Consider the following 25951-nt stretch of genomic DNA (forward strand, 5'->3'; position numbering starts at 1 on the left):
GAGGTTCAGAACATTGATTGCCCTTTCATAGGTCCTGAGTTCAATTCCCAGCAACCACGTGGTGGCTCACAACCATCTGTAATGGGATCTGATGACTTCTGGTGTGTCTGAAGACAGCTATGTTGCACCCACATGCATAAAAGAAATAAATCTCTCTAAAAAAAAAAAAACTAAAAATATTATGTTGTTAATATTTTCTAGATCTAATGAGACGTCAAGAAGAACTCAGACGCTTAGAAGAACTCAGAAATCAAGAACTGCAGAAACGAAAGCAAATACAACTGAGGTAAAAGAGCATCTAATATAAATGTGTGTGTTTCACTGAGAAAATTTTCAATCATTTATTATAAACAAGTCGTAAAAAAGTAGAAATACAAAAGAAAACTTTGGGAGGGGCACACAGAAAGTTATGATATGCCATATATTTTTTTTGTTTTTGTTAGTATTCTTAAGCTGGTTAAGGTCACTTTGATTATTCATGATCTCATGATTTGCCAGTTTTTACACACAAACACACATACACACAGATTGTTATTTGGCTTGGTTTGTTTTTAGACAGCATCTCACTATGTAACACCGGTCTGGCTTCAATGTCTAAACCTTCCTGACTTTTTCTAAGTGCTAGAATTACAGGCTTGTGCCACTATTTCCAGTTTATATAGTGCTGGACTCCTGCATGGTAGATAGTTACTTTACCAATTGAGTTACATCTCTAGCTCAAGGTATGTAAAATACTTTGTTTTCAAATTTTCAAAAATTAAAGTTAATAGCTTTTTGTTTGTTTGTTTTTAAAGTGCTATATCTTAATGTACACATCCATGCCAGAAGAGAGGGCATCAGATCTCATTATAGATACTTGTGAACTACCATGTGGTGTTGAGAATTGAACTCAGGACCTTTGGATGAGCAAATAGTGCTCTTAACTGCTGAGTCATTTCTTAGTCCCCAAATTTAATGTTTTAAACAAAGCTATGCTAGATGAAACAAACTGAATATTTTGTTTTGGAAAATTTTTGTTTCCAGCATACTATATTAAAAATAGCAAGGAGCTAAGAGATGACTCAGTGCTTTAAGAGCACTGGCTGCTCTTCAGAGAACCTGGGTTCAATTCCTAGCACCTACATGACAGCTCACAACTGTCTGTAACTCCAGTTCCAGGAGATCTTACCCCTTCACACAGACATACATTCAGGTAAAACACCAATGCACCAAAAATAAAAATAAAGGAGGCCCGCTCAACATTGTTTATTACGTAGTTGCAGCTTACCTTGATAAAGAATGAACTTGAATAAGCTGAAATTTCTAGTCAATAGAATATTTGACATGCTGTAAAGGAATGGAAGTCAGAAGACATTGTAAGGCACCTTATGTGCCATAGCAATCTGAAATGGCCAGGTACTGTGTGACTTTTAGTTATGGTTTCATTGCTATGAAGAGACACCATCACCAAAGCAACTCTTACAAAGGACAACATTTAATAGGGGCTAGCTTAAGTTCCAGAAGTTCAGTTCTTATCATTCCTGGCAGGAAGCAGACATGGTGCTAGAGGACAGGTTGAGAGTTCTACATCTTTTTTTTTTTTTTTTTTTTTAAATCTTTATTTATTTATTTTATGTATGTGAGTACACTGTAGCTGTCTTCAGAACACAGCAGAAGAGGGCATAAGATCCCATTACAGATGGTTGTGAGCCACCATGTGGTTGCTGGGAATTGAACTCAGAACCTCTGGAAGAGCAGTCAGTGCTCTTAACCTCTGAGCCATCCCTCCAGCCCGAGAGTTCTACATCTTAATCCAAAGACAACCAGGAGGAGACTCTCTTCCATAGGCAGCCAGGAGGAGGCTCTCTTCTATACTGGGTGGAGCTTGAACACTAGGCGCCCTCCGAGCCCTCAAAGCCCTCAAAGCCCACTCACACAGTGACACACTTCCTTCAACAATTCCATAACTCTTTCAACAAGACCACACCTCCTAAGAGTGCTACTTCTATTGGCCAAGAATATGTAACCAACCACAGACTCCAATTACATCAAGCAAAGGAGATGATGATTATGTTTGTCAGAGGTTAGTGAGTGAAGTGGAAACCAGAAATGTATCAGATTCTTCATATTTAGAGTTACTTTTAGTTGTAATCCTCCATGTGACTTCTGGGAACCTAGGCCCTCCATAAAAGCAGCTCTTAATCTCTGAGTTCTCTTCAGGAAATCAAGAGCTTTACTTCAGTAATACTGTTTTGTATGCTACATTTTTTTTCTTTGAACTTACAGCATGCACATTAAAACTGAAACCTAATAGAAGCATTGAACTCTAGATGATAATGATGTGTCATTGGGGTTCATGGATTTTAACAAATGTGCCATTATAGTGGATGTGTCAACAGTAGGTTGCTGTAGGTTTAGGAATGGAGGAAATATTTTGGAACACAATCTACCACTGCTCTCAAAAAATAAACGCACACTTGCAGGCACACACCCACGAATGAACATACAACAAATCATGCATTATTCTGTAATCTAGTTTTAAAGGTGTGGTTAAAACTTCCAAGACTACTTCCTTTATATACTCTTGTGTATGTGGGGGCACGTTTACATTTGAATGGGCATAGGCTTACCTGCTTCAAGATTTCCAGTTCTGAGATTATAGGGCTACAACTCCCACATCAGCATTGTATGTTCTTCTTTTTCTTCTTCTTCTTTTTTTTTTTTTTTAATGATTTATTTATTTTAGTGAGTACACTGTAACTGTCTTCAGACACACCAGAAGAGAACATCAGATCCTATTACAGATGGTTTTGAGCCACCATGTGGTTGCTGTGAGTTGAACTCAGGATCTTTGGAAGATCAGTTGGTGCTCTTAACCGCTGAGCATCTCTGTAGCCGTATATAGTCTTTGTTAAGTGAACAGTTAGCAACTGTAGTCTGAGACTCAGATTTCTCCCTGTTGGAGAATTAGGAAAGACAAATGAATGCTGTATGCTGGATTAGACTCACTACTGCCAGGTCAGAGGTTTTTATTATGGATAGGTAGATACAGAAGTACAAGTATGTGATTAAATTAATGTTTTCACAGTACTGTTCAATAAAAGGCCCAAGACAGTAATGCCTCAGCAACAATGAGCACACCTACTTCCCACATTTCTTGTAAGTGCCTTTCTCTAATAACAAAGAAATTGTATCAGTAAGGAAGTACTCAAAACAGTGTAAACCTACACTGTCAGAAGTCCCTGAAAGCCAACATGACAGCTTCTAATGGCCAAACAGTCTCGTCAAAAGAAGGAGAAAGATGGAGAGGTTGAGGCAGAGACATTGAGATTGAGATCATTAACTTTCAAACCGTACAACAAAATTCCTGTAAGTTTATACTGCTAAACGTATAAAATAATAAATACATAATGGAAGAAAGCAACTGTTCCCAGTAGAATTCCATTTAACAGAGTAAAAAGAAAACGGTTAAAAGAGATAATTCCCTGATAAAGTAGTTGTAGTTCTGTGTTTAGCTTCTTCTCTTGGGGGTATCTGAACAGTGCTGCCAGTACACCTGCTCACAGAGGATTGGGTGAAGTCTTGAGTGGATGGGCTCCACAGTCTGCCTCTTCCCTCCAGGTTGTCAGATACTGCTGCCTAATAGTCAGGATCTTGGTTTGGTTGAGGGTGGGGTGAGGTAGGGTAGAGGTGCATGGGCTCTTTTAGGCAGTAGCCTTCCCTGACCAATGATCTTTACTGAGGCAGCTCTCTAAGACTCTATCTTAGCTTGTTTTTTTTTTTTTTTTTTTTTTTTGTGGGGAGGTGGGTTTGAATTCAACACTTTATTTGGGTAAACTTTATTGGGGTGAGCATATCCAGGGCAGGAACAAGTCAGTTGATTGAAGGCTTATGTGCTGAGTTGCTTCAGTGCTGATTACGACTGACTATGGATGGGGGTGTTCTGGTTACGAGCCCCGAGGAAGGCACAGAAATGGAAGGAGCTAGTCTTTCCTCTTATTGCTGTTGTCAGGTTTTGAGATTTCTGGCGTTTGATCATGTTCTACCTTACTAGTTTTATGCCAGTTCTTGTGGCATGGTCCACACACTCCACCAATATAGTAATTACTGTTTTTGAGACGGTGTTTTATAATTCCATGGGCGTCTTCTTCAGTCTCTATGACTGGCTCTATGTACCATACTCATATCTACCACACATGATTTTTTTTTTCCAGACATTTTTTGGTGAATGTGGAAGTAGGTCAGACCTTGAACAACCGGATTTTCGCATGGTGTTAACACAAATATTTCTATCCTTAACAGTTTATTTGTTGGGGGCTGGAGATGGCTCAGTGGTTAAAAGTATTAGATGTCACAGGACCCAAATTTAGTTTGTGATACCTAAATGGCAGCTAACAACCATGTATAATGCCAGGGGATCTAATATCTTCTGGTCTCTTATATAGTATATGCACATGATGCACAGATATTCATAAAATATCTTTAAAGAAATTGTATGTGTGAAGAGAGATGGATTAGTGGTTAAGAGCATTAGTTATGTACTGTGAATGGGTGTTTTGTCTAAATGTTTATGTACCACGTGCATGCCTGGAAATGCCCTCGAGGTTAGAAGGGGGAATCAAATTTTTTGGGACATGGGTTGTGTTGGTAATGGTTTTCTGGACATTAGCCAGTTCTCTGTATCTGTACTCACATCCCCATACATTCACATATGCAAAATTAAAAAAATGTTTTTAACATTTTTTACATTTTTATATATTTTACAAACACAAACATTTTTGTATTAAGGTCAAGTGGAAAAATAATAAAGTAGAGAAACCAAGGAGACAGCACTTCAACTAAATATCAGATGTTTTCCATTATCCTAATGAGACAGTTTATTTAAGGTATCTGTTGATATTACTCAGTAAAGATTCAGTTTCTGATATCTTCTGTGACATTCTTACAAAGTATTCATAACCTCGTTCTCAACAGGGGAAAACACTAGACTACTGCAATAAAGTCAGAGCTGGCTGCAGATGTGGTTCAGTGGTTAAGAGCCACATCGTACTTGTACAGAGATCCTGGGTTCATCTCTCAGCACCCATATGATGGCTCAGAACTCTAACTCTAGCTCTAGGGTATCTACAACCATGACACACACACACACACACACACACACACAAGCAATCATACAGACAGAATAAAAAAAATAATTGTTAGTTTGTCTTTGAGTAACCTTGCTATCTTGAAACTCACTCTGTAGTCCAGGTTGGTCTTTTTTTTTTTTTTTTTTTTTTTTTTTTTTAAGATTTATTTATTTTATGTATGTGAGTACACTGTCGCTGTCTTCAGACACACCAGAAGAGGGCATCAGATCTCATTACAGATGGTTGTGAGCCACCATGTGGTTGCTGGGAATCAAACTCAGGAACTCTAGAAGAGCAGTCAGTGCTCTTAACCAATGAGCCAATTCTCCAGCCCCCAGGTTGGTCTTAAACTCTGACTTTCAAATGCTGGGATTTGCTACCACACTTGGCTAAAATACATAAATAAATCTTTTTGTCTGCTTGCTTTGTTTCTTGAAACAAGAGTTTCTTTGTATCCTTGAGTGTCCTAGAACTCACTCTATAGTCTAGACTGGCTTTATACTTAGAGAAATCTGCCTGCCTTTGCCAAGTGCTAGTAATAAAGGTGTGTACCACCACTACATGGCCTTTCTTTTTCTTTCTTTAAATAAATAAAATTTAAGAAGATAGAGAGGGAGAGAAGGTTACGGAGAGTTCTTAAAGGGTAAAAGCACTTCTGTAAGCCTTTACCAGAATTGGATTCCCAAATACATGTGAAAAGTTTGCTAGGGTGGCACACATCTATAATCCCAACATTTCTGCTTAAAGATAGAAGGCAGACACAGTAGAATGTGGACTCTTGGAGCATGTAGTGATCTGGAGGATACATACAGTAGGAAGGCAGAATTGAGAGACCTGTCTTAACAATGTGGAAGGACAGAATCAACTCTGAAAAAGTGTCTTCTGACCTCTATGCAGGGGCCCTGGCATGCATGGACTTCTACACTCACATGAAAAACAAAAGAGTTAAAGCAAAAATAAGCATACAGTTTTTCAGAGACATGATGGCAGATGCTTGTAATCTCAGCATGCAAATAAGAACATGCTTAAGAGTACATCAGTACAGTGGGTTTGGGGTAACCTGAATTAATGGGAGCAAATCTCAAGAATAAGTCATAAATCACTTTTGAAAGCTTCTATCATGTGGCACTGAAGCCTGCCTGCTTCATTGTTTCTTTTCATATTTTGTATTTATGTGCATGCATCTCAGTGTATGATCATGTGGGTGGAAAAGCTTCAGTGGGGTGTCAGAACCCTCAGGTTATGATCAGCCCAATGTATGTGCTGGGAATCTAATTCTGGTCCTCTGCAAGAGTGGTAATATTAACTGACAAGCCATCTCTTCAACCCCTGCTTGGCTTTTCTGAGTAATTTTTCTGTTTTTTGTTTTTTCCTATCTTTTTCCTTGAGATATTTGGTCAAAGTTTAGACATGCTGTCTCCCACACTTCTGTCTTTTTCATTCTTCTGGAGGCTCCTCTTTCACCCTTTTCTCAATGTTTCCAATTATCCACTATTCAGCTGCCTGTCTTCCTCTATTGAGGAGACTGTCTACTTTCTTGGACTCCAACTCAAAAAGTGGCAATATTTCTTCCCATTCTCTATCTCCTGATAACTGAAGAGATTTATATCTTGGGCTTCCTTAAAAAAAGTTCTTAATAAAATTGTTTTTGCTTTTCAAAAACGGAGGGCAAGTTCTTTTTTTTTTTTTTTTTTAAACGACTTTATTTTGCAAAACAAAGATAAATGTACAGATTTTAAACATTTTTTGCTTAAAATTATACATTTTTGTCAGTACTGTTTTTTCAGACATTAAAATAAATTTTACATAAAACCATGTGAATATATGGAGGGCAAGTTCTTAAAAGAGACTGAATTATAAGAAGTTGAAGAGAAATAATTAGACTCCCAAGATGTTTTAGCAGTAAAGTTTCTTGCTGAGCCTGGTGCCTTGAGATTAAACTCTGGAAAGCCTATGCATGGTGTGCACCTGCCTGGGGGAAGTCTCTGCAGATATCCTAAGGGAAGTAAACCTCAGAAGAGATAAGAATGAAAATCTGGTGCAGATTGACTTTGTTAATCTGGATCAGACTTCAGGGGAGAGGCAGTTCATAACAGTACAATTTGGGAAAAGATTTCCAGGCAAAAGCCAGTGCAATCAGTTTAATTCCAGATGCACAATGAAGGTTCAGGTGTGACTACATAGAGACATGTAATCTCACGTGACCATGAGGTTAGCTAAAAGGCCTGCAGTCCCTGAGGGTACGTTCTATAGCTAAAAGGTCTACAGTCTAGTGTGGTCTCTGACCGATAGCAGAGAGAACAGCAGGCTATGAATGTAGTACTGTGGCATCTCCCATAAGGATAAATAACGAACCAGGGAGGGATGAACCAGGAATAATTCTGGGGGAATTTTGGATGAGATCTGTCTCCTCTGATAGCAAAAAGGTCACTAGTTCATTAACAACATCCACTCAGCTTTCTGAATGGAATGAAGGCATTTGATTTTATCTTCTCCATTGAGGAGACAACCAATTACTGATTCTTTTAGTGCTTCTTGTGAGTACAAGGAAGGACCTCTGTGCCCTAAACAGTGGTGAAATGAATGGAAGGCAGTATTCACAAGTTGTCATGACTTTGACCTGTACGATGTAGCATGCACACACCCCACCCTTAATTCCTAAATACAGAGATACTGATCAAACACACTATGGAATTTTTTTTTTTTTTTTGGTTTTGTATTTTTTTTTTAAAGATTTATTTATTTATTTATTTTATTTATGTGAGTACATTGTAGCTGTCTTTAGACACATCAGAAGAGGGCATCAGATCTCATTACAGATGGTTGTGAGCCACCATGTGGTTGCTGGGAATTGAACTCAGGACCTTTGGAAGAGCAGTCAGTGCTCTTAACCGCGGAGGCATCTCTCTAGCCCTAGAATTCTTGTGAGGTCCTAAAACACAAGGAAGATAGAAATAGGGACATTTGTCAAAGTTGAACCAAAGATGTTAGGTACTTTGTAGCATGGTGGCTGAAGGTATTCATGCAGCCCATCCACTTGAAAAGACAATGACACCATGTAACTTGTCCTTTGACTTCCTTGTGTACACTGTGGCATGTTATGTGTGCATGCACCCAAACAAATAAAACTTTGAAAATTGAAATAAAATCACAAAAGCAAAATTATAGATGGTAACATTATGCTTGTGATCATTCTTTCATAAATACATAGAGGTTATTTGTAAGATAATAATACTGTACTACTTTGCCTCTATGAAACTTAATTTAATAAAGGAGTTTAGCAGACTTTAATGTTCTCCACTTGTGTAGTAATATGGTAATATAGTACTTAGTGGACAGTTTTAATAGGTTACCTGATCCAGTTGTTATCTTGGTAACTTGGTATAATAAGTGTTATTTATACATTTTACTTTTTATTTATTATGCTTTTATTATATTATCTTAATTTTGAGTCTTTAAAATTGAGGAGAAGAAACTGGACCCTAATAGTATTTCAGCAAAAAGATTGACTTTTTTCCTTCCTCCCAATTAAAAATGTTTAGCCTAGGGTGGCCATAAACTCTTGCCTCTACTTTTCAGTGAACCTTAAAAAAAAAAAAAAAAAAAAAAAAAAGACAAGGTTTCTATGTGTAGCCATGCCTGTCCTGGAACTCATTGTGTAGATGTTGAACTTTCAGAGATCTGCCTACCTCTGCCTGCCATGTGCTGGGACCCAAGGCGTGTGTCACTACACTCAGCTTTAAATGCATCTTAATAGCATTTTTGACAACTATAAAAACCTTTTTTCTTAGGATTTAAAACTTTTATGTGTAAAAAGTAATTTGCCTGCTGGTATGTGCATGCAACATATATGTTTAGCATGTGTATGCCTGGTGCCTACAGAAATCAAATGAAGGGTTTTAATCTTCTGTAACTGGTTATTGTAAAACTACCCATGTGAGTGCTATAAACCGAACCTGGGTTCTCTGCAAGAGCAACAAACACTACCACCTCTTTTACCTTTGATTGGTGGTCTTTGTGTTTGACTATCTTATGCTTATTTTACCTGGTATTGGTAAATCTCTTTGGAATTAATAATTTGTATTCTTCCTGGGTGTGGTGGCACATGCCTGTATTTCCATCACTTAGGCAAAGATTGCTCTGTGTCTGAGGCCAGTACTATATTACCTAATGTTCCTGGTCATCCTGTACTATATAATTGCCACACTGTCTCAACAAAACCAAAAAGCCTGATATAAGAAATGTGAGGATTTACATCTAAGGAGATGGCTCAGTGGATAAAGTACTTGCTGTTGCAGGCCTGAGGAACTTAGTGTGGATCCCCAGCACCTACTAATTGCCTGCCATTACTTCCACCATGCAGAAAGTAGAGACGAGGTATTAATCAATGTGGCACGTAGGCCATGTTCTCTGGGTTGATGAATTCTGTATTAAGTGAGAGACTCTTCTCAGTAAATAGAATTGAGAGATACTAGGGAAGACACTTTATGTCTTAAGAAGATCCTGTCTTCCACTGACCCCTCTCCCAGGTTACAGATATTCAGGAGTGTGGCCATCTTTTATGAGACTATTGGGGACCTGTCCACAGGTTCTCATACTGGGTGAAATAGGCACTTTACCAGGTGAGCCATTTTCTGTGTTGATTACCTCTCATTTTTTAATATTTTGAGACAGGGTTTCACTCACTATGTAGCCCTTGGCTAGCTTTTAATGTGCCATTTAGACCACAAAGATCTGCCTCTTGAATGATGGAATTAAAGGCATATGTCTACCACACCCAGTTTTATTTCCTTTAAGCCATCCAGTGTATTATAATGGATAGATTGGACCCTATGGTTGGTTGAAGGACATTTCTGCTAACCAGGATCAAGGATCTATGCTGGGTGGACTAGACCAAGGCTGGCTGCTTCATGGTCTTGTGAAAGAGTAGGTTTGCTTTGTATAATAACTTATGCCTATCTTGACTTTAAGCTACACCAAAGCCAGAAGCTGCAGGCCTCTGAATTTAATTGTTGCTAACAGCAGGTGGGTGGGTGGTGGTGGTAGTTAGGTAAAGAATTTATTGCTAAAGCTCTCTTTATCCAGACAGCCAGAAGCCTCGCTGTGACCTGGAAGGAAGGAAAAGAAAAGAACTAAAATGCTTTATATAGGCAAATGTGCATAGACACATAGACATTCGTACACCCATACTCTGACCGGGCCTGTCTCAACAACTCCACAAGTATTTGTGCATGCTTACAAACACACACATATAGACAAATAGACATATACATATGGATGGATGACACGGTACTTCTGATAAGCCAAGCCAATCCATCCAACCAACTTTATTTCTTTTCCCTAGACTTTTATACCTTCTTCAACCAAAAGTTCTTTAGAAAATTATTTCAAATATAAAATGTTAGACAAAATGGGAATTACAGAAAGATGTTGATACTAAGTTCAAAGAAGTATTTCATTCTAATATGCTTATTGTAAGTTCAAAACAACAGTTTTTACATGGCTTTGCCTTACAGTGCACACCTGTAGCTTCATCCTTGGACATAAATGTTTTTCTATGAACACAAATTTCTCTCAAGCCCTTTTCTCTTTAGTGTGATTGAAACCTTATCATACTTTGTATTATGCAGTTTTACTTATTATATGAGGAGTGGGCACATTTTGTTTTTAATTCTAAGTTTATTACATTTTTCTAGCAAAACAACTAATACCATCTTTTAAAAGTTTTCTTTCTGAAATTGTTTGAATCAAATCAGAAATTTTATAGAAACGTTATTTCATCTAAACAGCATTAATTCATGGAAGTTCATCTTTATGATGATCAGTGGAAAATCTGATCAATAAAGTGGACTAATGCCCAGGGATTACTATATTGATTTAATAATGATAGGCGAGGCATATCAGCCTCAGGAAGCAATCCTGAGATGAAGTCTCTTTGGTAACTTGCCATCAAGCTCACATATTGCAGACTAGACAAAAATGGTGGCCACTGCTATCGAGCTCACCCATCACACATGCAAATTGGTGGACCACCTCTAGAAAGGCCACATGCTAGCCTTAGCCTATCCTAAATGGCTCCTTACAAATATAGCTTCAGATTTTTACCACCTATTCCATATTTGTACAAGTGATTTTAGGAAAAATAGGAATACATTTTTAGTGGGGTCCTGGAGATGGAAAATAGAGCCCTGTACATCCCAGACAAATAACTAGTGAACTGTAGGCCAGCAGTACTGTTTCTTTTCATGTTTGTGTCTGTGTAGACGTGGAGAGAGAGTGTGAATATGAATGCAAGTGCCTGCTGAGGCCAGAAGAGGACATTGGATCTCCTTGACCTGGAAGTAAAGGCAGTTTTGATCTACTGTATGTGGGTGCTGGGAACTGAACTCATATTTTGCAAGAGCAGGAAATTCTCTTATCCATTGAGCCATCTCTCCAATTCCAGAAATTTTGCCATGAGCTCCTGAGTTTTTCCTCTGCCAATGGAAAGTTTACTTAGTATGTCTGATTACTGTCTTAATCATTTTATAGCTTAATTATGATTTTAATATTAGCTACATGTATACATAAAGGTAAAGTTTGCTTTTTTTTTTTTTTTTTAAAGATTGATTTATTTTATTTTATATGAGCACACTGTAGCTGTTCTCAGTTGCACCAGAAGAGGGCATTGGATCCTATTAAAGATGGTTGTCAGTTACCATGTGGTTGCTAGGGATTGAACTCAGGACCTCTGGAAGAGCAGTCAGCTCTTAGTCGCTGAGCCATCTCTCCAGTCCCCAAGTTTGTTTTTTCTTAATCAGTGTCAACAAATATTTTTCGTTTTAAAAAATACTGTTATAGCCAGGTGGTGGTGGTAGATACCTGTAATCCCAGCACTCTGGAAGCAGAGGCAGGAAGATCTCTGTTTGAGGTCAGACTAGTCTACAGGGCGAGTTCCAGGATATATATTGTTTTATATATTAATTATATGTTATATATTAATGTATATATAATACATACTATTTTATGTGTTTTAGTGTTTGCTTGCATGTATGCATATTAGACACATGTGCATCTGCTGCCCATGGAGGTCAGAAGTTTGTGTTGGATCTCCTTGAACTGAGGTTACAGATGGTTGTGAGCTACCATATAGGTGTTAGGGACCAAAAGGCAGATGCTCTTAATTACTGATGTCTCTCCAGGCATAGTAAATGTTTCTTGAAAAGGACAAAATAGTAGCTATGTTAGGTCTTTTGACATCTAGTTCTATTACTTTGCTACTATGACCCTAACATAACCATAGACAGTAAATTACTGATTTACAGGTTTTGTAAGGAGAATTCCTGGGAATTTTCTTAATGGTTTAATGAACATGGTAAAGTTTTTTTATAGTACCTTCTATGTATAATTCAATTTTTATGTAGTTAGTTCTTTCTGATAATGTCCTTTCAATTTCCTTATTTAAAAGTTTATTAGCATATATTAATTATACATAAGATACATCATTATAGTAGTTTTGCATATAGGTAATATATTTTGACCACATTCAATCCTATCATCCTTTCTTGTTTTTTATTCATTCCTGGTGTTTCCCTTCATTTGATCTTTGGTTAAAATTTGAATGTGAATTTTTCTATACACATTATAAGATTGTAGACTTCTTTTTTAATGTTTTCTTTTCCTACTATCTCCTAGTACTGGCTTGAACTTCTTTGATTCATGCTTTGTATATTTTAGACCAGTCTTTTACCACTGAGCTACATCTCTTGTCCTTGATTTTATTTTTGACAACTCTCTAGGCAGGTAGCCCATGCTAGATTTCCCTTTCTTTCTTTCTTTTTTTCCTTCCTTCCTTCCTTCCTTCCTTCCTTCCTTCCTTCCTTCCTTCCTTCCTTCCTTCCTTCCTTCTCTCTCTCTCTTTCTTTCTTTTTAGTGTTCATTGGTGTTTTGCTTGCGTGTTTGTCTGTCTGAAGGTGTCAGAAGCTCTGGGACTGGAGTTACGGACGGGTATGAGCTGCCCCGTGAGCGCTGGGAACTCAGACCCTGGGGAGGACAAGCCAGTGTCCTGAGCCATGTGTCCATGATGTTAAGCTGGTGTGTGATGCTTCTCTCTCAGTACTTTACTGACGATACTGCAGGTCTTACCACTAAAATGATTAGCGTTCTTTGATACATGCAGTTACATGTTGGATTTTGTGTTTTGTTCTTGATTTAGAGGCTTGTAACAAAATAGAAAGTATAATCTAGGGTGCCATAATCAGTCCTCTGTCACAAACTTGGCATACACAGTGTATGTATCTCACAGAAGGTTTTTTTACCCTCAACTTTCTGCCTCTAGTGAATAAAAGTACCTAGAAGCTCAAATATCATATTGCTGAAATTGAAAACAAAAAAACCCCAAAAAACATGTTTTCAGACATGAAGAGGAACATCGTCGTCGTGAAGAAGAAATGATTCGACACAGAGAGCAGGAGGAGCTGAGGCGGCAGCAGGAGGGCTTTAAACCCAACTATATGGAAAATGTAAGTGAAAATGATTTTAGCCAAAATGATTTTATATATCAGATGCTGTTGGGTTTTTTAATGGTATGTTTTCTGATTTCTGAATTTCTTGTGGTTGTTAAACTAGAGGTTTTGTTAATGTCTTGTAAGTAATAATACATTAGTTTCTGAAGTCGTAACTTATAAATTGGCTGTTGTAGTTTTGTTTTAATTGATTGATAAAAACACATGCCCTTCAGTACCTTGATACAAGCATAGCTCTACCTGATTTTATCTTGTATTGTTTTATGTGTTTATTTTTGAAAGTTTCAGATATATATAGTGTCTAACCCTAAAACCTCTAAACATAGAATGTTTTCATCTTATGGGTTACCTTTTCTGAGTTATTTTGTACCAAATATTTAACATCATCTAATTTTGTTGATCGGTATATTTATATTAACTGTTTATTGCCCACATTTGCAAAGGTCTTGTAAATGGATGTGTTTTTGTTCTTTTATTGTTCTCCGACGTATTCCCATTATTTTGATTCTGTAGGAGCTTTCCCTCCTTTTTCCTTTTTACACAGTGCAACCATTATGTAGCCTAGAGAACTCATCTATCTCTGGAACTTCCAGGTTACAGGTTATTAAACACATTTTCTTAATCCCTGAATTCTCTTCAACGTAGTCCAGGTTTAAATTAAAAAAAAATTATTATTAGGTGTTGGTAGCTTATTACATGGTGTGTGTGTGTGTGGAGGTCAAAGGGCAACTTTGGAGACCTTTCTCATACTTTATGTGTATTCGGGGATCAAACTCCGGTTTCAGATTTGCTCTGCAAATGCCTTTTTGCTGGGCTCAGGTGTTTGTTTTCATTATCTGCCAATGATAGTTGTTCCATAAATACTTCAAAAATACCAGATTCTCCAAGTTCTTAAGAGTTTTACTATACACCTGAAGAATACCAGCTATAGTCTTTATTCTAAAACATAGGCACTTATTTTTCTTCTATTGTCAAAAGCAATGATTCTTTAAGAGCTAATACTTATTTAATACGTTTCTGAGGCTGAAAGTATTAAGTCATTGGTGCTTTTTATTTTTTCAAATTTCTTTTCTCATTCTTTTGTATCTGGAAATGGTTAGTTTTGTTTTTAACTAGAACATATAAACACATAGTAAAAAAAATCTTAACTGGTAATAACAAGAAAAATGTTTATCCTATTATCAACTAAATATGTAGTTGATGGAAATTGTTCCTAATTATTCTGTCACCAAATTAACTGCTGAAGAAATTTTAAGGACCTTTGGAAGTTTTTAATTTTTAGCTTTAGCTTTCTATTGTCTTTTCTTCTTCTTTTCTAAGCATTAACAACCTATTTGAAGCTATAGTCTCAGCTTTGAATATAAATCTGTTGGATTTATCAGTGTAAAGATTCTGTGTAATATAGAAGGAAGTGGGATTTAACATATTTTTAGGCAAATACTGCTTTTCAGACTTTAAGTAAAAATTATGTGTAAGCTGTATATGATACATTTCTTACAGAATTTCCACTGAGGATTAAGAAGTAATACTTATTCTTTTTATTTATCTGAATATTTACTAAAGATTTTCTCATAGTAAAATAGGTAAATATTACCTTTGTTGGTATTTTTCCTGACATGAGCTGTATATATGTTTTATAATGAATATTGTAGTATTATTAATACTGTAATTGTAGTGGACTAGAAAGGAGTAAGTAAAATATTACATTTCTAAACAAGAATCTTTTATTTCTAAATATTAGTTTATCATATCATAAGTGCAGTTGTAGACTCTTTTGAAATGATGGCATATTTTGCTTAGTGAAAATTAACATAGATATTAATGATGAATGACTGGTTTTAATTTTTCTCCTCTGCCATAGAATGTAATGTTACATGTTTTAATGTTACATAGTCTATGGCTTGGGAACATTATTTTGTTTTAAGTTGAGTTATAATTTTTTAAATTTCCTAAGTAAAATTGTGTGTGTGTTAGTAGGGATGGTTATGAATGGGTGTGCATATTCAGGTGTGGAGATCAGAGGACAGCTTTTTGGAGTTGCCTTTTTCTTTTCATTATGGGTTCCTAGACTGGAGCTTCAGTTGTCTGTATTAAGTAAGGTTTTACTTGTTGAGATATTTTCTTGGCCCTGTGAGATTTTTTGTTTTTCAAGACAGGGTTTTTCTAGTCCTGGCTTTCCTGTTTGTACTTCATTTTGTAAACCATGCTGCCTTCAAATTTACAGAGATCCTCCTGCCTCTGTCTCCCAAATGCTGGGGTTAAAGAAAGGCATGCACCACCACTACTCTGTGGCTTTTTTATTTTAATGATCAAAAAAAAAAAAAAAAAAGAAAATGAGGTGTATATCTTTGGGTGAGTGTATGGTATGTGCAGGTTAGAACCTCCTGGGACTGGAGTGAATTGCCTGAAATGGTTGTTTGGGTCCGAACCCTAATCTTTTGGCAGAACTGTAAGTGCTCAGCTTCCAAATTCATAAAAAAAAATCAGAAAATTTTAAGTTTTACATCTTATCTAGTGAACTTGTGGAATAAGGTAAATTAAATATTTAAAACAGGCTGTTTTTTTTTTTTTAATTTTTTAATCAGATATTCTGTATTTACATTTAAGATGTTATCCCCCCAGACTGGTTTTATTGGCTTTTGTAAAGTACATTGTTTATTATTTCATTAGAATAAGATTTATATCATTAGAAAATGATCTAAATCATTTTGCATGCTTAAAGCCATATAATAAAAATTGATTAGAATATTAAATTATAGCCTGTGACTACTGCCCTTTGTCATACTATCAAATTTTAAAGATAAACATGCTACTTGGGGTTTTAAAAATTTTTTGAGGGGGCTTCTAGGTGGCTCAGTGTATCAGTATTTGCTTCGAAGCTTAAACACCTAAGTTCATTTTCTGGGATCTACATTCTGAAAGGATACAAAAGGCCTCCAGAAGGAAGGAGGTTTTCTACATCATATGGATAGGAAGACACAGATTGTTGACATGTCTGGGATGTGAACAGAGAGTAGAATATTGACTGTGGGAGCAGGAAGACTGGACATTGATACATAGCCAGGCATATCAAATCTCACAGGCACGGCCATAGAGTGTAGATGGTGGAAACATGCAGACTGGCCCATTTTCAGTTGTTTTGACCAGATGAGTGAGCAATAGGTTCAGTGACAGAGCTTGACTCCAAAACTAAGAGAAGTTATTGAAGACATTGCCCCGTCAACTTCTTCCTTCGCCTGCCTTCCCACGGCCACACAGGTTATTGAAGGGTTGAAAGTGGTGCCATATACTTATATCCAAGTACTTTGGAGTGTGAGGTTTGCTGCAAGGTCGACTAGCCTGTATCAACAAAACAAAACAAAACAAAACAAAAACCTCCAAAACTCAAAAATAAAAGTCAAAAAGTTTTTGATTAAAATGAAAGAAGCTGGGTTGATGGATTGGCTCAGCAGTAACAGTAGCATTTGCTTCAAAGTCAGATGACCTTAGTTAGATTCTCAGGACTACACAGTAGTTTAGAACAGCTCTCAAAAGTTGTCTTTCGACCTCTGTGTACATAAAGTAGAAAGCACAAGTGTTTGAGTACATATACACATGCATAGTGAGTGAGTAAACAAAAATGAGAACAAAATGGAAGAAGGATAATGAAAACTAATTCTAATTTACTAAAATACTTGAATTATACTGAGTCATCAGTTGGAATATTTGTAATGTATTCTTAACTTATTTTGGAAGGCTATACAGCTATTTTCTGGAGAACAGTCATACTTGATTATGCTCAATGAACTTGATTATTTAATAACAATGGAATTAATACAGGGAAGATCAGAGGTTCTGCTCAGACTTTTTGTTTTTATTTATTTTTTCAAAGAATTGTTTTATGTATATGAATGTTGTTTGCATGTACACTTGCATGCAAAAAGAGGGCATCAGATCCCATTACAGATGGTTGTGAACTACTATATGGTTACTGGGAATTGAACTCAGAACCTCTGGAAGAGCTGATAGTGTTCTTATTGCTGAGCCATCTCTCTAGCCCTGTTTTTGTTTTTTGAGATGGGGTCTGACTTTGTCATCCAAACTGGCATGGAACTCAACAGAGATCCACCTGTATATGCCTCCAGAATGCTGGGATTAAAGGAATGCACACCATGTCTGGTTGTTTAGAACTTTTCAGTAGATGAGAAACTATAAATACAAGGTCTTTAGCTTTATAGTGCATACTGTTATTGTAAGTAAACTAAATACTGAAAGGTAGTATAGCAATACTTTATTCATCTCAATAATTTTGTGTTAATGGGCAAAACATTGTGTTAATAAGAGTATTCTGAGGCAGTTTTCACATTCTTGCATGTAGAAAATTGCCTTTGGAAATTTTATTAAACAGTTTAATTTTTTTTCTTTTTTGAACTTTAAAATTAGAATATTTTTATGTCTTCATTCTTCTTTTCACTGTTCAGTTTTAAGGAAGGAGTCTAATGGTAAGTTGATCTTTCCCAAGTAAGAGCCTAAGCAGGCTCCCTCGGTTAGTCTAAGGTCTCCTCCTAGCTTGTCCTCCCTCATTAGGTGTACTTGAACAGCACCCAGTGCTTGAATGGAGACGGTGTGTACATTTTATTTCTTTAGGAATATTGTAGCATAGGATGAGGAACAACACTGACATTTATGTCTGTCTTTAACATAATTATTTTTGACATTTTTAGAATTTCTGGGATATAAATTAATTTTAAGTTGTCAGTCTTAATTTATACTTTATTTATTCTTAGAACATGTCAAATTCTTTGATAATAGCTGTTGTAATTATAAATAAAGTGCAATAGTTTTCAATCTTGTAATGTTTTACTTTGGCTACCTATGTGTTTGTGTATGTATACACACACACACACACACACACACACACACACACACACACACACACACATTCAAATTTTTTCCTTATTTCATGTGTGTGTGTTTTTCTGATCACCTGTGGAGGTCTTACTTACTGAGCCATCTCTCCAGTACCCCATATATGTTTGCTTTGTTTTTTTTTCTTTTTCTTTCTTTTTTCTTTTTTCTTTTTTCTTTTTTTGGAGACAGTTTCTCTGTAGTTCTCACTGTCCTGGCCTCTGTCTACCAAGCGCCAGGAGTAAAGGTGTGCACCCGTAGGGCTGGCGGGTTCTCCCTGGACCTTTGATACATGTACACATCATATACTTGGGAATAGTATATAATATAGTCACTATTAATTCCAGTTGTGTCCTTTCGTCAGTGGTCTTCCATTGACTCCTGTCAAGGCTGGAAACGTGGTCGAGAATGAAGCTCAAACTAGTGTTTAACCTTAGTAAAACTTTGAGTTCATCCCACACTGCACAAACTGGCAGGATGGTGTATATAGGCTTGTAATCCCATCACTGGGGAGGATGCAGGAAGGTCAGAAGCTCAAGGCCTCAAACTCACAGGAGATCTCCCTGCCTCTTTGCCTTCTTATTGCTTGGAATAAGAGTGTGCATTCCAGTGTTCCCAGTTAATGTCTACATTTATACTTAGAAAGAATTTTTTTTTGTGTGTAATAGAGTAGATTCTGGCATGTACATCTGGGATAGTGTTCTGCTAAACCATTAGGCAACAATGAAAAATACTTGAGATCCACCAATATTGTGAAATCAGTAGGTCTAAATTGGAGACACATGTTGGACAATAGTACAGTGTTCTGTATGAATAGTGCCTTGAAGATGTCAACCTTCAGGTGGTTTTTCATACTATATGTGTGCAGGAGGTACAATCTCAAGTAATGGTATTGTTAGATTTTAGTGATTTATTTCATCTGGACCAGGGATCAGCAGACTAGAGAAGGTCGGCTATATCTGCATGCCTTCTTTTTTGTAATTAAACTTAAATCCATTTGTTAGATAAACATTTGCTTTGCCTTATAGAGGCTAAGTTTACTAGTTTTGAACAATATAAGATACTATGTCAAGTTTATAGCAAGCAAAGACTAGAATATTTTCCACTTGGCCCTGTTTGCTACTCCCTGTTCTAGAATCAGTGTGATAATTGTTTTTTGTTTTTTTGTTTTTTTTAAAGGGGAAGGGGAGCTCAGATTATCCAAACTCTTGGTAAATTATAATGCAAATTAATTAATTTATATGTTTCTTTTCCAGTGTTGTTAGAAGGCCTACTGATCAGAGATCTGCTCTTATCGTAAGAGCCAAGGTTCCTGAGGAATCCAAATTAGGTTCATGATAGTGTTGTAAAAGTCAGAGTGAGAGTCCAAAGAACAGCCGCTAAAGTGATGCTGCCAAGCAGGAGAATTTGCCGTGTCCATAGAGGGCCAAAGCATGTTCTTTCTAATGTTGCTTTTTCTTGGTCAGTAGTATCAACTTTGGTGTGTTACTGATTTTGTATCTTGTATGGTCATTGTTTCTCATTACCTCCATGACTTATATTTGACTTGTTCTGGTGTGACATGTATAGGACTCACAACAGAAGGTTTGGGAATGGTAAAATTAGAGTAATTTGAGCTAGCAAAGAGAAATGACACCTAATTTTTCTCACTAACGAGAAGGGTTTGTATATTTGAAACGATTTATGTATTTTTTAAATAAGCTCTAGCTTTATGCTTTCATGGCTTATTCAAATATTCTTTTTACTTTATTGAATGAGTAATTTGATTGCAAAATAATTTTCCCCCAGAGAAATGAGGAAGAGTCAAAACAACTGAACGTTCCAAGGATGTATTTTATAAGTAATTTACATGGTGTTTTCATTCTGTGGAAATAATTGCGGGAATTATCCCAAGGAAGGATTTGTTTTAGAGTTTGATATGACTTGCAGGTCAGCTAGTTTTTTAGGTACTGCTTTCTGAGTACAGTAGGAAAGAACATAGAGTTTGGGTTAATTCATTAGATTACTATCTATAGCTTGGGATATATAATTGGAACAACTTAGACTTAAACGATTAAACAAAAATACACTTGTTATGCTGATATTTACTCATTACTGAGACTGTTTTTTAGGATTTTGATGATTAGATACATTTGAATAGAAAGTACTGGTAAGGGTGTTGGTGAGATGGCTTTGCTGTTACGAACACTTGTTGCTTTTTCAGCTCAGGGCTCAAGTCCCACACCATATATTTGGCAGGCTTACTTTACTGCCTACTGTAACTCCAGCCTTTAAGGATATAGTGTCTTCTTCTGACCTCCAAGGGCACTGCATACATGTGGTGTACAGACATACACAGAGGATAAAAAATACCCACAATGCACAAAAATACTGGCACTTTTATTTAGATACTGAATTCTTTAATTATACTGTATTATTATTAAGTATTTTAATAATATTTAGTTGCAGCCTTACAAATTTTTATATAAATTAGGAAATAAATGGTTGTAAGGTTTATGTGTGTGTTTAAGAGACAGACAGATGGACAGAGACAGAGTGCCTGAACTCTCTGTGTGGTCCTGGCTATCCTGGAACTGCCTCTCTCTCCATGTAGACCAGGGTGTCCTTAGCTCAGAGACCCCTGTACCATCACTCCCAGTTTTAAATTAGTTTTTAAATAGAAGACATATAATTGGCTTTGTTAGTAGAGCCACACAGTCAATTTAATAAGATTATGAACAGGTTTCTTTGCTCTACAATTAATACATAAAAGCTTTTTTTCTGAATACATTTGTTGGAAGTCTTGAGAATATCTTATTTATGTGTTATTTACCTTATTAAGGGACAACTTGGTGTTTCAGGAGTCTATAACCCAGATATATTCATCGTCGGTATCTGTCTCTCCCTCCCCCTCTCTCTCCCTAAAGATGGTGTGTTTAAGTACTTACAAAGTACCTTCTAAGTTTTAAAATGTTTTTCTTTACTGTTATGCCAAGTATTTAGGGTGAGGATTTGTAATATAGTTATTTAGAAGCTAACAGAATTACCTAACTTGTGTGTGTTCTCCACCCTACCTGCCATTGTTGTAGGTCATGTGGGGCTCAAGCTTATAACCCTAGTACTATTAAAAGTTAGGCAGGAGGATCACAAATTTGAGGCCACTATGGGGTGCTGTATAAGGAGATGTTGAGGATTAAAAGAAAAATATGTAAGAAGGTAGATAATCTGAGATCATAATTTTAAATGTATTTTATGAATTATTGTGCCTTGGTATGTTGTCTTAGATTAAGCATTTGGTAGATCGTTGGAAAAACCTATGGCATTAAGATAAAACTGCTGGACTATTTTTATAGACTTCATGTTAGAATCAAATAATGAATACATTGTTTTTGTTTTTTTTAATGTCAATTAACTTTTTTATTATGTACCTGCTTGGTTGTCACCAGACCTAACATTTAATGTGGGAATTCTACACAATCTATAGAAAGGCTGGTTTCCATTCCAAAAAGATTTTTTTTTTCATTTAGGGAAAAAGTTTCATGTTATTTCTTGTGCTATGGGCGTTTTTGGTACAGAGTGTTTATCCAGGGAAGGACCTTGAAGAGATATAGCGAAAATGTTCTTGATGTTTAGACAATCAAAATCTCTACTGGGAAGTATTACTGAGAATTTAGTGTTTTCTAAAATCTTAACTGATAAAATTGGTTTATTATTTTGCTGTGTTGTAGGCGTACCATATGCCTTTTCATTTAAAATGGTAAGTTTTACTTTTTGATTCATTATTGTAAGATCTTCTTTTTAACAGATATTACCTGCTTTGAGTAAATGGAAAAGAGAATCAGCATTGGAAAATAGAAGTGGCTGGGCTAAAGATGGTTTTGGAACTGTAGTTAATATGTACAATGTAATCAATACATTTAGTTTGTAAGTAGTTTGAATTAGTAACAGACTTGAAGAAGGCATAGATTGTTACGTCTGCTCTATGACTTTAGTGTATAGCCATTTTGGAGGAATTATTTTCCTTGGTGATTATATTTTTAAAATGATTATAAAATCGCCTATACCTAGTAATCATACACTTTCGTTGAGTTCCTGAAGCTATATATTATCACCTAAATATTAAAACTGGTAAATTAAGCTTGATAAATAGGCATTTTAATTTTAACTGCTAGAGGTGTAAAACTTTGTAAACACTCTACTGGGAATGTGCTTAAATTAGATTGTTATTAATTTGTTTTTCAAACATTTATTGAAAAATTTCAAACAAAATGCATTGCTTTTTGTCATATATCTTCTGTATTTTAAATCTTGTCTTTTGGTTGTAAATTCAACCATATTTGATATAATCTGACTTCTTTTGCCATATTAGTACATTTTCTATATTGTCAACTTTGATTCAATTATAGAAATAGCTTCTTTTACAATTTCATATAACTGAATTTTATTTAGATTAAATTTAAACATTATATTAAAGCTGTTACTTTGAGCGACCTATTAGGAATAATGTCTTTGTTAGCACACAAGTGCTTCTGCGAAACTGTTGGTACACGAACAGGAAATGAACAGATAAAGACCATCTCCCTTTTGATGTGTGTGATGCTTCATAACACTGTATCAGATGATGTGTTCTTCTATTGCTTTCCTCTTTCCTAGGGACCGCTTTCAGATTGTCTCCTCTATTGTGTTTGTTTGCTTTTTTGGTTCATCTTTCATAAGTTGACATGTCTAGTCATAAGAGTTGCATAATGTTCATAAGCAAATGTACTAAGTGATAAAGAGACAACAAGTAAAGGGATGCAGGCCTCCCTCCCCATCACTGCTAGAAAGCTTTGTCGCTGCATAACAGTAGGATTCCTCTTGTCACTGAGGCCAGTGTTTATTCGTAGTTTGGTATTACTATTAAAAATCTAAACTAAAATTGAGCAATAATTAAGTATTACTGATATATTCTAGCAATTACAAGCGTCTTTTCAGCAACATGTCTGTCATCCCAGTATTTCGGCTGAGACAGGAGTAAGAGTAGTTATAACCTATCTCAGAAAGCAAAGCAAAACCAAAATTTTAAATTATAATTATTGAATGTCCTCTGTTAAATGCATGAAAAGTAATATTCTTAAGTCAATATATGTGTACAGATATTAGTTTACATACAATGTTTTTCCTTTTGTTTGCAATTACATGTTAGATTCTGTGTGGTTTTCAGTCTTAGAAATACCATGAATCAAAAAAGCAGTTATTGAATTTGCTGCATTTTAAGATCTGAAAAATGCATTGTTGAGTGAAAGCCCTTGTGTTTTAAGTATTCTTTCTGCTTGGTGTTACTTTGATTTCTGATTGGGTAAAGATGAATTATTTTGATTTTTTAATGGCTAATTTAAAGCATAAATTTAATAATTGATTATTAAAATAGAAACATGAAACATTTACATTTTAAACATTGTTTTGGAGGCTAGTTATCCATCCTATCCACCTGTGTTTTTACCTTTTTGATTTTCCCTCCCTGTCTTCTTCCCTTTTTTATGTATTACACTCTTAAAAGTAGTTTTAAATTCCTAGTAAAACTGATAGGAAGGTAGGACGATTTTTAGCATGCTTTATCCTGTATCTTCCTACTGTCTCTCCAAGCATGGCATGTTTGATAGCACTTTGATGAGCCTGCATTGGCACATTGTTACAATTACATCACCAACTACAGCCAATGCTTTAGGGTTCGTTCCATGTGTTACAATTGAGAGTTTTGACAAATGTATAATGACTTTTACCATTCTGGTATTGGGCAGGTGTATGTAAAAATACACACACCTCTCCCTGCCATAATCCTTTTCTCTGCCTTTTTTGCTCTCCCTCCTTATCCTTACAATCTGTTTCTTCTAGTGTGCCATGTTTTATTAATGTCATATTTAGAATAATACAGAGTGTAGTTTCTTTAGATGGATATTTTTTATTTAAAATTTAAATTTTCTCTGCGTCTTAATTTTGAGAGATCATTTCTTTTAGTGTTGAATAAATAATCTGTTTTATAGATTTGTAATAATTCATTTGAAGAACATTTTGATTTCAAATTTTAGCTACTGTTAACATTCATGTTTGATTGGACAGTTTTCATTTTACTTGGGTAAATGTAGAGAGATGATTATATGGTAAGATCTAAGACCCCACCAGACTTTGATAGTTTATGCTCAGTTTGCATTCCCACTAACATTAATGACTGATGACTGTTTCTTCTGTCCTTTCCTATTGTTAATAGTATTTAGTAGTGTCATTGGATGCTGAATTTTGGATATTTGAATACTTACTCTTTTATTTGTTTTTTCTTTCTTTTTTCCTCTTCTTTTCCTCTTTCTCTTTTGTTTATTTTTTATTTCATATGTCTGAATGTTTTGGCAGCATGTATATCTGTGTATCAATGGTGTACATGGAGCCCAGAGAAACCAGAAGAGGGGGCATTGGATTTCCTGGAACTGGAATTTTAGATGGTTGTTGAGTAATGTGGGTTCTGGAAATTAATCCCGTGTCCTTGGCAAGAGCAATCAGTGCTTTAACCACCAAGTCATGTCTACTCTCTTTAACATTTTCAGTTCTGTAGTTATATGTGATACAAATTTTGTTTAATGATAAAACTGAGGACTATTTCCTGTAGTTTCTATGGCTAACTATTTTAGAATACATACTTTCACATTGAAGGCAGGAAGTCCAGGTTAAATGCTGAAAATTCACATTTTGTCAGGTATTTACTTCTACCCTAAATGTAGTTATGTTGAGTATATTACTTTCAATTACCAGAATTAAAAATGTACATTTATTCAGGTTTCATGGTTTGAACCTATAATCCCAGCACACGTGGGACTGACTGATGGTGGAGACTTGCTTCTACAGGATGCTGATCTATGGAGAGACTGACTTGAATGAAAACTGGAAAAGAAACAAAAGGCTTTAGGAACCTTTTTCTTTATTGGTTACATTGGCAACAGCCACTTTCTGCAAAATTTTTCTTATTCCTATTTTATATATATATATATATATATATACACACACACACACACACACACCTGGTGATAGTTTGTGTTTTTTTCTTTGTGGCTAGTAGTCGTGTGTTAGCTATTAGTTACATTGGTTAGCAGTTTATTTAATTTTTTTCATGGAAATTTGGTCATTTATCTTAATTTTAGTACCCTGTTTCATACATTTTCTCACTAAAGGACAGGAGAAAAGAAATACTATGTGTGGTTCATATATTTATAAATTTAGGCTTAGAAATATTTATTCGTAAGGTTAAGTCTGTTTTTATGTATATGAGTACACTGTAGCTGTCTTCAGACTCACCAGAAGAGGGCATCAGATCCCATTACAGATGGTTGTGAGCCACCATGTGGTTGCTGGGATTTGAACTCAGTGCTCTTAACCTGAGCCATTTCTCTAGCACCAAGGGTAAATCTTTTTATCTGTCTGAACATTCTAGTCTTTTCTTTACAA

The 25951-nt window shown here is 35.8% G+C and overlaps 1 protein-coding gene across 3 annotated transcripts in view; it reads left to right on the top strand.

Moving 5' to 3' along the window:
* Positions 1 to 25951, top strand: part of PSPC1 (paraspeckle component 1) — a 73298-nt gene that overhangs the window by 12512 nt on the left and 34835 nt on the right. For all 3 annotated transcript variants that reach the window (XR_013975274.1, XM_080926397.1, XM_080926398.1), the window contains 2 exons: positions 202 to 286; positions 13504 to 13609. Coding sequence is in view for 2 of the 3 variants with exons in the window: in XM_080926397.1 (XP_080782523.1) it covers positions 202 to 286; positions 13504 to 13609 (191 nt within the window). In the remaining variant the exon portion in view is untranslated. The remainder of the gene's footprint in view (positions 1 to 201; positions 287 to 13503; positions 13610 to 25951) is intronic.

The sequence above is a fragment of the Micromys minutus genome, assembly GCF_963924665.1.
Source record: "Micromys minutus genome assembly, chromosome: 12".
Taxonomy (NCBI): Eukaryota; Metazoa; Chordata; class Mammalia; order Rodentia; family Muridae; genus Micromys; species Micromys minutus.